This window comes from Aethina tumida, chromosome 6, assembly GCF_024364675.1.
Source record: "Aethina tumida isolate Nest 87 chromosome 6, icAetTumi1.1, whole genome shotgun sequence".
NCBI classification, from domain to species: domain Eukaryota; kingdom Metazoa; phylum Arthropoda; class Insecta; order Coleoptera; family Nitidulidae; genus Aethina; species Aethina tumida.
Window position 1 is genome coordinate 11,960,550 of NC_065440.1, and position 16,694 is coordinate 11,977,243.

General features: G+C 30.4%; 1 protein-coding gene and 1 long non-coding RNA gene across 12 annotated transcripts; one reads left to right on the top strand and one right to left on the bottom strand.

Moving 5' to 3' along the window:
• Window positions 1-286: 286 nt before the first annotated feature.
• On the bottom strand, window positions 287-12,091 carry LOC109602428 (uncharacterized). 11 transcript variants are annotated; one of them, XR_007548491.1, is made up of 14 exons: window positions 11,454-12,091; window positions 8,165-8,241; window positions 8,018-8,094; window positions 7,629-7,953; window positions 5,407-5,483; window positions 5,261-5,337; window positions 4,177-4,318; window positions 4,026-4,102; window positions 3,880-3,956; window positions 2,796-2,937; window positions 2,645-2,721; window positions 1,119-1,195; window positions 615-864; window positions 287-546 (listed from the first exon to the last, which is right to left on the bottom strand). It is a non-coding gene; the product is annotated as an uncharacterized LOC109602428 (long non-coding RNA). The 11 variants fall into 11 exon arrangements; XR_007548487.1 differs by lacking the exons at window positions 287-546; window positions 615-864; window positions 1,119-1,195 and adding exons at window positions 2,118-2,246; window positions 2,499-2,575 and having other exon boundaries at window positions 11,607-11,678; window positions 11,737-12,091; XR_007548484.1 differs by lacking the exons at window positions 287-546; window positions 615-864; window positions 1,119-1,195 and adding exons at window positions 2,118-2,246; window positions 2,499-2,575 and having other exon boundaries at window positions 11,454-11,678; window positions 11,730-12,091.
• Window positions 12,092-12,249: 158 nt separating this feature from the next.
• Window positions 12,250-16,538, top strand: LOC109602420 (UV excision repair protein RAD23 homolog B). The gene is made up of 5 exons (XM_020018783.1): window positions 12,250-12,461; window positions 14,577-14,812; window positions 14,876-15,140; window positions 15,196-15,502; window positions 15,756-16,538. The coding sequence occupies exons 1-5, from the start codon at window positions 12,396-12,398 to the stop codon at window positions 15,935-15,937; spliced, it is 1,056 nt and encodes a 351-aa protein (XP_019874342.1). The 5' UTR covers window positions 12,250-12,395; the 3' UTR covers window positions 15,938-16,538.
• The last annotated feature ends 156 nt before the right edge of the window (window positions 16,539-16,694 follow it).

Consider the following 16,694-nt stretch of genomic DNA (forward strand, 5'->3'; position numbering starts at 1 on the left):
ATAATTTTGATTCGTTTGTTTGTTTGTCTGATTAATTATTGTTATCTATTATCGATGGTGAATTAGAGCGTTTGACGTGTAATTTACTGAATGATCGCGTAGATTTGTCACAAAATTTCTAATAATAATGTTTTTTTTACTTTTGAGGGGAAAAGTTAGGTTATATTTTGATTACTACGGTTTGTTGATACTTTATTTAAGTTTGAAAAGTAACATTCAAGTAATTTGTTAATAAATTTTACGTACAAACACGTATAATCTAATTTTATAAATAAAATAATTTAAATAGACTATTTACTATTTATTTAAACTTTCCAAAAATTTAGAATATGAAAAATATAAATAAATTAACAAGGAAACCATAAATTACTTCTTTTGATTCACAGCCATCATCACAGTTAAGATGCATCCAAAACCTTGATGAATAGTCGTCGTTCTTCTATTTCCACCATACAATTAACCAGGAAATCAACCTCAACTAAAATAAATAAATCAACAAATTGACGTGATCAAAAACCGACCTAACTGATCATGTTCTGGACCTACCTGTAATTATTCAAAAATATTCAATTAATATCATTGTACAATTGATAAATGAAATTGTTATTTATTACATTTAATGTCCTTTCTCTGTTGCCTTTCCAATAGATGTTTGGGTCATCACAGTCCAGTTGTGTCCAGGGCTTTGTAGTAATGTAGTAAAATGAAATATTATTTATTATATTTAAAGCACTTTTCCAGGTTCCCTTATCGCCTTTCCAATAGATAGTTGAGTCATCAGAGTCCAGATGCGTCCAAATCCTTGATGGATACTCCTCATTCTTCTATTTCAACCATTCTGTCAACGAGGAACTCATACCTAAACTAAAATTACAAAACAACAAACAGTAATTCGTCCTGTGTTAAGAAAAATACCTCATATAGCAGGTTGACACAATCAAAAATGAACCTAAATGTTGAATGGATGAAAAAGAACTCGAAATAATATGTTTAAAAACATACTTTAGGTTGCCAGGTGTCCGGTTAACCAGCCTCGTTCTGGACCTACCTGTCATTTCATTCAAAACCATTCAGTTAATACTATTGTACAATTGATAAATGAAATTTTTATTTATTACCTTTAATGCCCTTTCCTTTTTGCCTTATCGTCTTTCCAATGGATAATTGGGTCATCACAGTCCAGTTTTGCCCAGGGCTTTGTAATAATTAAAAATATTCTGTTAATACAATTGTACAACTGATTAAGGAAATTATTGTTTATTACCTTTAAACCCCTTTCCAGATTGCCTTATAGGCTTTCCAATAGATGGTTGGGTCATTGCAGGCCAGATGTGTCCAGGGCTTTGCAGTAATTAAAACACATTCAATAATTATCAACGTATAATTGATAAATAAATAATATTTATATTTATTACCTTTAAATCCCTTTCAGAGTTGCTTTATCGTCTTTCCAATAGATAGTTGAGTCACCGGAGTTCAGATGTGTCCAAATCCTTGATGAATACTACTCATTCTTCTATTTTCATCATTTTATCAACGAGGAACCCATAACTAAACTAAAATTACAAAATAGCAATCAGTAATTTGTTCTGTGTGAAGTAAATACCTAATGTAATACGTTGACATAATCAAAAATCGTCCTAAATGTTGAATGGATGAAAAAGGAACCCGAAATAATATGTTTAAAAACTTACTTTATGTTGCCAGTTACCCGGTTAACTAGTCCCGTTCTGGACCTACCTGTAATCATTCAAAACCATTCAGTTAATACTATTGTACAATTGATAAATGAAATTTTTATTTATTACCTTTAATGCCCTTTCCTTTTTGCCTTATCGTCTTTCCAATGGATAATTGGGTCATCACAGTCCAGTTTTGCCCAGGGCTTTGTAATAATTAAAAATATTCTGTTAATACAATTGTACAACTGATTAAGGAAATTATTGTTTATTACCTTTAAACCCCTTTCCAGATTGCCTTATAGGCTTTCCAATAGATGGTTGGGTCATTGCAGGCCAGATGTGTCCAGGGCTTTGCAGTAATTAAAACACATTCAATAATTATCAACGTATAATTGATAAATAAATAATATTTATATTTATTACCTTTAAATCCCTTTCAGAGTTGCTTTATCGTCTTTCCAATAGATAGTTGAGTCACCGGAGTTCAGATGTGTCCAAATCCTTGATGAATACTACTCATTCTTCTATTTTCATCATTTTATCAACGAGGAACCCATAACTAAACTAAAATTACAAAATAGCAATCAGTAATTTGTTCTGTGTGAAGTAAATACCTAATGTAATACGTTGACATAATCAAAAATCGTCCTAAATGTTGAATGGATGAAAAAGGAACCCGAAATAATATGTTTAAAAACTTACTTTATGTTGCCAGTTACCCGGTTAACTAGTCCCGTTCTGGACCTACCTGTAATCATTCAAAACCATTCAGTTAATACTATTGTACAATTGATAAATGAAATTTTTATTTATTACCTTTAATGCTCTCTCCTTTTTGCCTTATCGTCTTTCCAATGGATGGTTGGGTCATCCCAGTCCAGTTTTGCCCAGGGCTTTGTAATAATTAAAAATATTCTGTTAATATAATTGTACAACTGATTAATGAAATTATTGTTTATTACCTTTAAAGCCCTTTCCAGATTGCCTTATAGGCTTTCCAATGGATGGTTGGGTCATTGCAGGCCAGATGTGTCCAGGGCTTTGCATTAATTAAAACACATTCAATAATTATCAACGTATAATTGATAAATAAATAATATTTATATTTATTACCTTTAAATCCCTTTCAGAGTTGCTTATATCGTCTTTCCAATAGATAGTTGAGTCACCGGAGTTCAGATGTGTCCAAATCCTTGATGAATACTACTCATTCTTCTATTTTCATCATTTTATCAACGAGGAACCCATAACTAAACTAAAATTACAAAATAGCAATCAGTAATTTGTTCTGTGTGAAGTAAATACCTAATGTAATACGTTGACATAATCAAAAATCGTCCTAAATGTTGAATGGATGAAAAAGGAACCCGAAATAATATGTTTAAAAACTTACTTTATGTTGCCAGTTACCCGGTTAACTAGTCCCGTTCTGGACCTACCTGTAATCATTCAAAACCATTCAGTTAATACTATTGTACAATTGATAAATGAAATTTTTATTTATTACCTTTAATGCCCTTTCCTTTTTGCCTTATCGTCTTTCCAATGGATAATTGGGTCATCACAGTCCAGTTTTGCCCAGGGCTTTGTAATAATTAAAAATATTCTGTTAATACAATTGTACAACTGATTAAGGAAATTATTGTTTATTACCTTTAAACCCCTTTCCAGATTGCCTTATAGGCTTTCCAATAGATGGTTGGGTCATTGCAGGCCAGATGTGTCCAGGGCTTTGCAGTAATTAAAACACATTCAATAATTATCAACGTATAATTGATAAATAAATAATATTTATATTTATTACCTTTAAATCCCTTTCAGAGTTGCTTTATCGTCTTTCCAATAGATAGTTGAGTCACCGGAGTTCAGATGTGTCCAAATCCTTGATGAATACTACTCATTCTTCTATTTTCATCATTTTATCAACGAGGAACCCATAACTAAACTAAAATTACAAAATAGCAATCAGTAATTTGTTCTGTGTGAAGTAAATACCTAATGTAATACGTTGACATAATCAAAAATCGTCCTAAATGTTGAATGGATGAAAAAGGAACCCGAAATAATATGTTTAAAAACTTACTTTATGTTGCCAGTTACCCGGTTAACTAGTCCCGTTCTGGACCTACCTGTAATCATTCAAAACCATTCAGTTAATACTATTGTACAATTGATAAATGAAATTTTTATTTATTACCTTTAATGCTCTCTCCTTTTTGCCTTATCGTCTTTCCAATGGATGGTTGGGTCATCCCAGTCCAGTTTTGCCCAGGGCTTTGTAATAATTAAAAATATTCTGTTAATATAATTGTACAACTGATTAATGAAATTATTGTTTATTACCTTTAAAGCCCTTTCCAGATTGCCTTATAGGCTTTCCAATGGATGGTTGGGTCATTGCAGGCCAGATGTGTCCAGGGCTTTGCATTAATTAAAACACATTCAATAATTATCAACGTATAATTGATAAATAAATAATATTTATATTTATTACCTTTAAATCCCTTTCAGAGTTGCTTATATCGTCTTTCCAATAGATAGTTGAGTCACCGGAGTTCAGATGTGTCCAAATCCTTGATGAATACTACTCATTCTTCTATTTTCATCATTTTATCAACGAGGAACCCATAACTAAACTAAAATTACAAAATAGCAATCAGTAATTTGTTCTGTGTGAAGTAAATACCTAATGTAATACGTTGACATAATCAAAAATCGTCCTAAATGTTGAATGGATGAAAAAGGAACCCGAAATAATATGTTTAAAAACTTACTTTATGTTGCCAGTTACCCGGTTAACTAGTCCCGTTCTGGACCTACCTGTAATCATTCAAAACCATTCAGTTAATACTATTGTACAATTGATAAATGAAATTTTTATTTATTACCTTTAATGCCCTTTCCTTTTTGCCTTATCGTCTTTCCAATGGATAATTGGGTCATCACAGTCCAGTTTTGCCCAGGGCTTTGTAATAATTAAAAATATTCTGTTAATACAATTGTACAACTGATTAAGGAAATTATTGTTTATTACCTTTAAACCCCTTTCCAGATTGCCTTATAGGCTTTCCAATAGATGGTTGGGTCATTGCAGGCCAGATGTGTCCAGGGCTTTGCAGTAATTAAAACACATTCAATAATTATCAACGTATAATTGATAAATAAATAATATTTATATTTATTACCTTTAAATCCCTTTCAGAGTTGCTTTATCGTCTTTCCAATAGATAGTTGAGTCACCGGAGTTCAGATGTGTCCAAATCCTTGATGAATACTACTCATTCTTCTATTTTCATCATTTTATCAACGAGGAACCCATAACTAAACTAAAATTACAAAATAGCAATCAGTAATTTGTTCTGTGTGAAGTAAATACCTAATGTAATACGTTGACATAATCAAAAATCGTCCTAAATGTTGAATGGATGAAAAAGGAACCCGAAATAATATGTTTAAAAACTTACTTTATGTTGCCAGTTACCCGGTTAACTAGTCCCGTTCTGGACCTACCTGTAATCATTCAAAACCATTCAGTTAATACTATTGTACAATTGATAAATGAAATTTTTATTTATTACCTTTAATGCTCTCTCCTTTTTGCCTTATCGTCTTTCCAATGGATGGTTGGGTCATCCCAGTCCAGTTTTGCCCAGGGCTTTGTAATAATTAAAAATATTCTGTTAATATAATTGTACAACTGATTAATGAAATTATTGTTTATTACCTTTAAAGCCCTTTCCAGATTGCCTTATAGGCTTTCCAATGGATGGTTGGGTCATTGCAGGCCAGATGTGTCCAGGGCTTTGCATTAATTAAAACACATTCAATAATTATCAACGTATAATTGATAAATAAATAATATTTATATTTATTACCTTTAAATCCCTTTCAGAGTTGCTTATATCGTCTTTCCAATAGATAGTTGAGTCACCGGAGTTCAGATGTGTCCAAATCCTTGATGAATACTACTCATTCTTCTATTTTCATCATTTTATCAACGAGGAACCCATAACTAAACTAAAATTACAAAATAGCAATCAGTAATTTGTTCTGTGTGAAGTAAATACCTAATGTAATACGTTGACATAATCAAAAATCGTCCTAAATGTTGAATGGATGAAAAAGGAACCCGAAATAATATGTTTAAAAACTTACTTTATGTTGCCAGTTACCCGGTTAACTAGTCCCGTTCTGGACCTACCTGTAATCATTCAAAACCATTCAGTTAATACTATTGTACAATTGATAAATGAAATTTTTATTTATTACCTTTAATGCCCTTTCCTTTTTGCCTTATCGTCTTTCCAATGGATAATTGGGTCATCACAGTCCAGTTTTGCCCAGGGCTTTGTAATAATTAAAAATATTCTGTTAATACAATTGTACAACTGATTAAGGAAATTATTGTTTATTACCTTTAAAACCCTTTCCAGATTGCCTTATAGGCTTTCCAATGGATGGTTGGGTCATTGCAGGCCAGATGTGTCCAGGGCTTTGCAGTAATTAAAACACATTCAATAATTATCAACGTATAATTGATAAATAAATAATATTTATATTTATTACCTTTAAATCCCTTTCAGAGTTGCTTTATCGTCTTTCCAATAGATAGTTGAGTCACCGGAGTTCAGATGTGTCCAAATCCTTGATGAATACTACTCATTCTTCTATTTTCATCATTTTATCAACGAGGAACCCATAACTAAACTAAAATTACAAAATAGCAATCAGTAATTTGTTCTGTGTGAAGTAAATACCTAATGTAATACGTTGACATAATCAAAAATCGTCCTAAATGTTGAATGGATGAAAAAGGAACCCGAAATAATATGTTTAAAAACTTACTTTATGTTGCCAGTTACCCGGTTAACTAGTCCCGTTCTGGACCTACCTGTAATCATTCAAAACCATTCAGTTAATACTATTGTACAATTGATAAATGAAATTTTTATTTATTACCTTTAATGCCCTTTCCTTTTTGCCTTATCGTCTTTCCAATGGATAATTGGGTCATCACAGTCCAGTTTTGCCCAGGGCTTTGTAATAATTAAAAATATTCTGTTAATACAATTGTACAACTGATTAAGGAAATTATTGTTTATTACCTTTAAAACCCTTTCCAGATTGCCTTATAGGCTTTCCAATGGATGGTTGGGTCATTGCAGGCCAGATGTGTCCAGGGCTTTGCAGTAATTAAAACACATTCAATAATTATCAACGTATAATTGATAAATAAATAATATTTATATTTATTACCTTTAAATCCCTTTCAGAGTTGCTTTATCGTCTTTCCAATAGATAGTTGAGTCACCGGAGTTCAGATGTGTCCAAATCCTTGATGAATACTACTCATTCTTCTATTTTCATCATTTTATCAACGAGGAACCCATAACTAAACTAAAATTACAAAATAGCAATCAGTAATTTGTTCTGTGTGAAGTAAATACCTAATGTAATACGTTGACATAATCAAAAATCGTCCTAAATGTTGAATGGATGAAAAAGGAACCCGAAATAATATGTTTAAAAACTTACTTTATGTTGCCAGTTACCCGGTTAACTAGTCCCGTTCTGGACCTACCTGTAATCATTCAATACCATTCAGTTAATACTATTGTACAATTGATAAATGAAATTTTTATTTATTTCCTTTAATGCTCTCTCCTTTTTGCCTTATCGTCTTTCCAATGGATGGTTGGGTCATCCCAGTCCAGTTTTGCCCAGGGCTTTGTAATAATTAAAAATATTCTGTTAATATAATTGTACAACTGATTAATGAAATTATTGTTTATTACCTTTAAAGCCTTTTCCAGATTGCCTTATAGGCTTTCCAATGGATGGTTGGGTCATTGCAGGCCAGATGTGTCCAGGGCTTTGCAGTAATTAAAAAACATTCAATAATTATCAATGTATAATTGATAAATAAATAAGATTTATATTTATTACCTTTAAATCCCTTTCAGAGTTGCTTTATCGTCTTTCCAATAGATAGTTGAGTCCCCAGAGTTCAGATGTGTCCAAATCCTTGATGAATACTCCTCATTCTTCTATTTTCATCATTTTATCAACGAGGAACCCATAACTAAACTAAAATTATAAAACAGCAAATAGTAATTTGTCCTGTATGAAGTAAATACCTAATATAATACGTGGACATAATCAAAAATCGACCTAAATGTTGAATGGATGAAAATGGAACCCGAAATAATATGTTCAAAAACTTACTTTGCGTTGCCAGTTGCCCGGTTAACTAGTCTCGTTCTGGACCTACCTGTAATCATTCAAAAACATTTAATTAAGACTACTAATTAATAAACGAAATTGTTATTTATTACCTTTTATGCCCTTTCCTTTTTGTCTTATCGTCTCTCAAATGGATGGTTGGGTCATCACAGTCCAGTTGTGTCCAGAGCTTTGTAATAATTAAAAAATATTCTGTTAATACCATTGTACAATTGATAAATGAAATTATTATTTATTACCTTTAATGCCCTTTCCTTTTTGCCTTATCGTCTTTCCAATGGATGGTTGGCTCATCCCAGTCCAGTTGGGACCAGGGCTTTGTAATAATTAAAAAATATTCTGTTAATATCTAATAATATATATTATTCTGTTGTTTTATCCTATTTCCTATAGATGGTTGAGCCATCACCATCCAGATGCATTATAAAAAAGGATTAAACTTAAATTTTAAAAAGACAAATGGTATATTTTATTTAATTATTAACCAGAGGCTTTAAATTGATTAGTACTAATTAATGTGGTTCAATATTGTTAAGTAATTGTTTTAAAATAGTGTTTAAACAAATTAAATTTAGAAAAATGAAATAACTTAAACTAATTGTATTTAAATTGAAATTAATCATAAACTATAAGTAAATTAATTCAGTATTACTTTAATGTTTAAAAAAAATTGTTTATTTAATTTGATTAATATTAAATATTAGGATTAAATTTTAAATAAAAAGTCAAATGTTAATGCGGTTCAATGTTGTTAAGTAATTGTTTTAAAATGGTGTTTAAACAAATAAAATTTAGAAAAATAAAATAATTTAAACTAATTGTGTTTAAACTGAAATCAGTGACAAACAATAACTAAATTAATTAAATTCTAATTTGATGTTAAAAAAATTTTTGTTTATTTAATTTGATTAATTTTAAATATTAAAAACAGATTAAATTTAAATTAAAAGTCAAATTTTATAATTTATTTAATTATTAACCAGAGGCTTTAAATTAATTAGTACTAATTAATGTCGTTCAATGTTGTTAAGTAATTATTTTAAAATGGTGTTTAAACAAATAAAATTTAGAAAAATGAAATAATTTAAACTAATTGTATTTATATTGAAATCAGTGATAAACAATAACTAAATTAATTCAATATTAATTTGATATTTAAACAATTTTTTGTTTATTTAATTTGATTAATTTTAAATATTAAACAGGATTAAATTTTAATTAAAAAGTCATGTTATAGTTTATTTAAATATTAACCAGAGACTTTAAATTAATTAGTACTAATTAATGTGGTTCAATGTTGTTAAGTAATTGTTTTAAAATAGTGTTTAAACAAATAAAATTTAGAAAAATAAAATAATTTAAACTAATTGTGTTTAAACTGAAATCAGTAACAAACAATAACTAAATTAATTAAATTCTAATTTGATGTTAAAAAAATTTTTGTTTATTTAATTTGATTAATTTTAAATATTAAAAACAGATTAAATTTAAATTAAAAGACAAATGTTATATTTTATTTAATTATTAATCAGAGTCTTTAAATTAGTTAGTACTAACGAATGTAGTTCAATATTGTTACGTAATTATTTTAAAATAGTGTTTAAACAAATAAAATTAAGAAAATTACATAAGTTTAAAATTATTTTATTTAAATAGAAATCAGTGATAAACAATAACTAAATTAATTCAAAATTATTTACCAGATGAGCAAATTTTTGTTTATTTAATTGGATTTATTTAAAATATCAATATTAAAAATTAAATTAAATTTAAATTAGAAGTTAACCGACATATTTTATTTTAAAATTACTTTAAATTAATTAGTAGTAATTGTTTTAAAATAGAAAAAAATTAGAAAAATAATATAATTTAAATTTATTTTAATTTAACTGGACTAAAAGATAAACAATTACCAAAATATTTTAGACTGATGTCCAATAAATCCAGTTAGGGCACTAAGCACAACACTAATTAATCCCAAAAGTCACCGCACTAACGCGAACCGCACCACCGAATTAATCGGGGGGTGCGAACTCGCACCCCCACCGGACCACCCAACTGATCGATACGCGGGTCGATAACGGACTGACTGAATTAACGACCCCGCGTCATTGACTCGGCGTCAGGGGCGAATCAACCCGATGCTGATTTTTTTGTAATTCGCGAATATTTCCATCCAAAATACAATTTTTTCATTTTGAATTAACAAATATCGTTTGTTTTATAATAAATAACTGTGTATAATATTAAAGTAATTATAATTAATTATACAATACATTTAATCATTAACTAAAATTATAAAATTAATACTTTGTTGGTACATTCAACTCAATTTTACTAATAAAATATCAATCAATAATTCATTTTATAAATTGTTGAGGTATATTCAAAATCATGTGGTTCTCTATGAAAAATTTTAAATAAATCCAAAAGTAAATAACAATAAAGAATGAATAATAATTTATTATATAATAAATATGTAAAAAATAAAAGCAATATGAATAAGTGAATAATAAATATAAATGAATGTACAGAAGCCATTTATAAATATTTATAAAAAATGTATAATATAATAAAATACTTTATGTTTTAAAATATATATTAATAATATCTAAATTATGATTTAACAACAAATTTAGGGTACAGATAATAAATTCTCTAATTCAAATTATTTACTAATGGTCTTTTGTATATTATAATTATTTAATTATTTGTCAAAGTGAAACTGTAAGAAAATTATACAAGAGATGTAAGAGTTTACGTCTAAATAAGTCAGTCGTTTTCCATATAATAAAAAAATGTAGAAAAACTGGCCAAGTTGTAGCTGCGAAAAAATTTGTCTGAGTTCGAAAAATATGAAAGAAAATCGATAACTGGATAATTCTTATAATATCAAAGAACAATCCAATCTTATCGTCAACTGAAATTGAAGCCAACCTGGAGGAAAAGGGTCTTGGTTGAAGGACTATGAGAAGATGGTTAGTGGATGGGGGTTCGTTTGACCTCAGACCTATAAAAAAGACTAGTTTTGACTTTCTTAGGATCACATTCATTGGACTACAGAAAAGTGGTGACGAGTAGCTTTTAGTGACGAGTCTAAATTTAATTAATAATTAAATGATGGTTCTGCTTATGCACAAAATGTTTGTACCACAGTGAAACATGGTGGCGTAGGTCCCCTTTGGCTGATTTATGTACAGGTATACATTAAACAACATTTGATTCCATATATTGAAAAAATAGTGTTCTTAATAAATGTGTTTCAACATCACAAATACAAATCCAAAATTGTGACTGACTGGTTAATAAACCAAAGAATCAATTTTTTATCTTGCCCATCCCAATCTCCAAGCATCAACCCTTAGGAACACATGGAGGATCATGTTTATAACCGAATTTTAACAAATTTAAATGACCTCATCACAGAAATTCAAGAAACTTAATAGTTTTAAAAAATATTCAGTGTGGAAAAGAAGATAGATACATAGAAAAATATAATTATAGTACATATTTGTGTTAGGATAATACCTGCTAAATTTCAACAAAACTGGACCAAAGGTTACCAAAATATGAGATAAAACCAATTTTTTATGACATTTAAATTTGAGTGACAGAATATTCTTCAGGAAAAATTATAAATAATATTTCTTTAAACTTTCTTCTTTATTGGACATGTCCTACCTACTCCCAAATGTTGACCACCTATTTTAGAGACCCCTTGTATTTCCTTCGTTTAGAATAAGTTTTTCCACCCTGTAAATCAAAAATTAGATTTTAAACTAAATATAATTAATAACTACAAACATAAAACCTTATACAACATTAAAGAAACACTTAGTATGAAAAATTATCAATTAAAATACAGTTCTTATTATTTATTTGTTAATTTCAATAATATAAACAAACAAAAACAAAATTTTGCCACCCCACATTCATAAAATATACAGTTTTCTTTTGTCATGACACTCTCGAAAATTTTCTTTTTGTTCGTCCCGATAACAATGTGAAAGTTCATCGTACAAAAGACATCGCTGGCAACGAACTTGTTTTTCGTGCATTTTGCAATGTTTTTCTCGAAAAAAACTCGGTACGTTCACGCGTTAAATCAGTGCGGCCAATCCCTTGCGCAACCGCGCAACCCACATCACATTAGCCCATTAAAAAAAGCTCCAACAACAAAAATAACAGTAGCGAACAAACGCATCCGTCGAGAAATGACGCCGGAACGTCCGTAAAGTGCCCGAAAGCCCCCCAATTACGCACAAAATTTAATAATTACGCGCCGCAAGTTATAAGTTGGCAGCGCCGCGTCGAGAATATGGCCGCCAAAATTCTGACAGTAATGCTTTATCATCGCAGCAACAACAATATCCAAAAATAATCGGAAAAGTGCGTAACGTTTAAGGTGGACGAGGCGTTTTGTTACTTATTTTAGGACAGTTTTTTTTATTAATTTCGCACCGGCCGACGATGAAGATCACGCTGAAGAACCTGCAGCAGCAGACGTTCGTCGTCGAAATAGATGCATCGAAAACGGTGAGTGGAATTGGGTTTTTTTTTTTTTTACTTCGGCTTATTATTGCGTGCACCGGTTCCTTGCGGGCGCGATAAGGGACGTGCTTCTCGCAATGTTTTGCGCATTAAACGAGCCTGTGTGGTGTATCGCCGAAACTGGAAGCGAATAATTGAACTGGCTTGAGCCGGTCGTCGAATTGTCATTGGAATTGATGGAACTGTGTCGTGTGATTGTTGCAAACGGTTGGAAACGTTGGTGGTTTGTGATGGAAGTGGTGTTCGAGCTGGTTTTGTGGGGTGGATGAGTCATCGATTGAAGTTATGCTAATATTTGTTTTAACAAGCAATTTTTGTTACATAAATTGAATTTTGGCTATAATTTTGCATAAATTAACCATTGTTTATCATTCAGTTATGAAACAACAAATTAATATTAGTATTGTGAAAATAAAATTTGAGGTGTAGGAACCGAATATGTAAACCAGGGCCATTTAAATCAAATATCACTTGATGTACTTTTTAGTATATGAGCAAATATTTTAAACTGCCTCAAACCAGTCATGATGTTTTTAAGGTATTACTAGCTTATCTTAAAATGGTGATCAAGCAGTTTACAGAGGGTTAAAGAGTCATAAGCTAAGGTATCATTATTTAACACTTTTGTTTTTTAGAGATTGATTCGAGTTATTTTAGTAATTATAATAAGCCATATAAACCATATAAATGATTGGTTGAAATTTGCGTTATCATTTGTGTGTTTATACATTAATCATTGTAAGAAATTATAATTTACATTTGTAATTTAGGCATGACTAAACTGAGTATTTACTATATGAGATATATTAAATATTAGTGTAATATATAATATTTAGTAAATTCCTTCTGTTTTGTTTATAAATTGTGATTCACAACACTATTAATAAAACAAAATGTCTGTAAACTAACCATTTCTAAATTAAATATAGTAAAAGCAATTATAAATGTACGAAAACTGATTTTCTTTTGAACAAAATATATTAAACACAAATACTTGAATATATTATTTTATAATTTTCTCATTTTATTTATATTTTAGGACATATTTAACGATATTTCTGTAAAATTTATTATAAATACAAATATTTCAATATAGTATTTTGTAGATGTTCCTTTTTTCCTTATATTTTAATCCATATTTTATAATATCATTAAATCATAATTATAAATGTCTGAAAACTGATTTTCTTTTGAACAAAATATATTAAATACAAGTTTTGATTCAAAAGTATTTTAACATTTTGTAGACTTTCTCTTTTTCTTTCTTTTAATTCATAATTAATAATATCACTAAAATACAATTATAAATGTCTGAAACTGATTTTTTTTAACAAAATATATTAAATACAATTATTTTTCTTTATATTAATGATATTAATAAAACAAAATTGTAAATGAGTCTAAATTGATGATCTTACTGTAAGAAAAATATTAAATTCAATTCCTCATATTTAATTAATAATATCATTCAAACAAAATGTCTGTAAACTGATCATTTCTAAATTAAATATAGTAAAAGCAATTATAAAAACTGATTTTCTTTTGAACAAAATATATTAAATACGATTAGTTGAATATATTATTTTGTATTTTTCTCATTTTTCTTTATAATATATATATATATATATATATATATATATATATATATATATATATATATATATATAATAATTAATGATATTAATAAAACATAATTATAAACATGACTAAATTGATGATTTTTCTGTAAAAAATATGATAAATTCAAGTAATTAAACATAGTATTTATTTAATATCATTAAAACATAATTATAAATGCCTGAAAACTGATTTTATTTTGAACAAAATATATTAAATATAAATTTTGAACATATTATTTTGTAGTTTTCTCATTTCCTCCCATATTCAAGAACACAATTAATAATGTTTTTAATTTCTTTGAAAAATATATACTAAACTAATATTTTGAAGGTTTTTTTCTCCAAGAACTTATTTTTATCCATTCTAATCAAATAAATCTAAAAATAGTATTTATCCTATAAATATTTAACATGTAATAATACGTTTAAATGTAGGAATTTATCTGTCATTAGTACATTAAAATTTATATGATTTTTGTAGGTGAAACAGTTAAAACAGAAGATCGAGGAGGAGAAAGGCAAGGACTATCCGTCCGACAACCAGCGTCTAATTTACGCCGGCAAGATCCTTACAGATGACAGCGTCCTGTCCGAGTACAACATCGACGAGAAGAAATTCATCGTCGTGATGGTGACGAAGCCGAAACAGGCCGAAACTAAGCCGGACGATGCGACGCCTACAACAACCACCACAACCACCGTAGCCGCACCCGAATCGTTAGTTTTTACTTTAAAAAAAAAATTAAATTATGAGTGTGACGTATTGTTTTTTTGTTGTAGGAGTGCCGTCCCGACGGAGGCGGCCGCCACCACGACGACGGTGCCGGTCCCACCACCGGCGCCTGCGGCGCCCAGTGTGGGCAACGTGTCGGCGGAAACGACGATGCTGCTGGGCGAGGAGTACGAGGCGATGGTGCGCAACATCACCGACATGGGCTATCCCCGCGATCAGGTCATGTCGGCCCTGCGGGCCAGCTTCAACAATCCGGACCGGGCCGTCGAATACCTCATCACCGGCATACCCAACATCGAGGATGCCGACGCTGTGCGTTTACTAATCAATTAAATGATTTTCAACTGAACAATTTGATTTATTTAAGGTGTCTGAATCGGCCGCCGCCGACATGTCGGACGTGGACGAGCGCCAGTCGGACGCCGGCGATCCGTTGGCGTTCCTGCGCAGCCAGCCGCAGTTCCAGCAGATGCGTCAGGTGATCCAGCAGAATCCGCAGCTGTTGAACGCCGTCCTGCAACAGATCGGCCAGACTAATCCGGCGCTGTTGCGACTGATCAGCGAGAACCAGGAATCGTTTGTGCGCATGCTCAACGAGCCGGCCGCCGGTGCTGGTGGAGGTGGCGGTGGCGGCGCCAACAGTGCGCCCGCTGCCGGCGGTCCCCTATCCGGAGGTGACTGATTTCTTATTATTTATTTATGAAACAAAGACAGTCCTGAAACTTCATAAGCAGTTCTGATATATTCTAAGCTAGTCTGAATAAAATTAAGACAGTTCTGAAACCTCTTAAGTCATTCTATTTAAAATTAAGACAGTTATAAAACTTCCTAAGCAGTTCTGTATAAAATTAAGACAGTTCTGAATTTTTCTAAGCTATTTTATATCAAATTAATAAAGTCACTAATGCTTGTTTTGGTGTTTCGTAGGTGGTGCAACGGGGGCGTTGGGAGTGCCTCAGATCCAGGTTACGCCCCAGGACAAGGACGCGATCGAACGGCTGAAGGCGCTCGGCTTTCCTGAGCATCTGGTGGTGCAGGCGTACTTCGCCTGCGAGAAGAACGAGAATCTGGCAGCTAACTTCCTGCTCTCGCAGAACTACGATGAATAGAAAACAAGAATAATAATAAAAAAAAAAACACCTTTTCGCGCTTGTCAAATATAATTATTAATTTTTATCCAGTTATTTTTCGGAGTCTAATGTTTGTTCATTATTATTATTACTTTTTTTTATATTGTACTTTTTGAATACAGTCTTTTTCTGCCCCTAATTTGAATTATTAGATATTTAGCTGTAAATAATGCCAAGACTATTGAGGATTTATAGGAGAGAGTGTTTACTTGGGGACTGTCTTACTTTAGGTTATTAAGTGTACAACGGATTTCCGGTCCGTGACGGTTCGAATCGTGTTTAATTAATAAACAGTTGTTTGTGAGGGATGAAATGCATGCTTTTTCCAGTCAGTTCGAACCGTCATAGAAACAGGACTTAACAATTTTTTCGTAAGACGGTTTCTATATGATCTATAAATAATGAATTTAATGACAGTGTAATATATTGTAGACGTTATAATAAACAATTATAAACACATTTATTTATTCCGTTTTCACAGGATGATTTCGTGTTCGGTTTTTTACGGAATCCGGCTTTTCTGTTGTAATTTGTATTTCTTTACGATTAGATTATTATATAATAAAAACAGTGCAATGTTTTTTATTTGTGTTATTAAAACAATGTGTTTTATTATATAACGCTAAATACTAAATTAATTATAATACTTATTAGTCATTAATATGTCATTTAAGAACAGTAAATTGTTATATTCTGACAATCATTGTATACCATTGAACGTTATAAAATTGTTAAT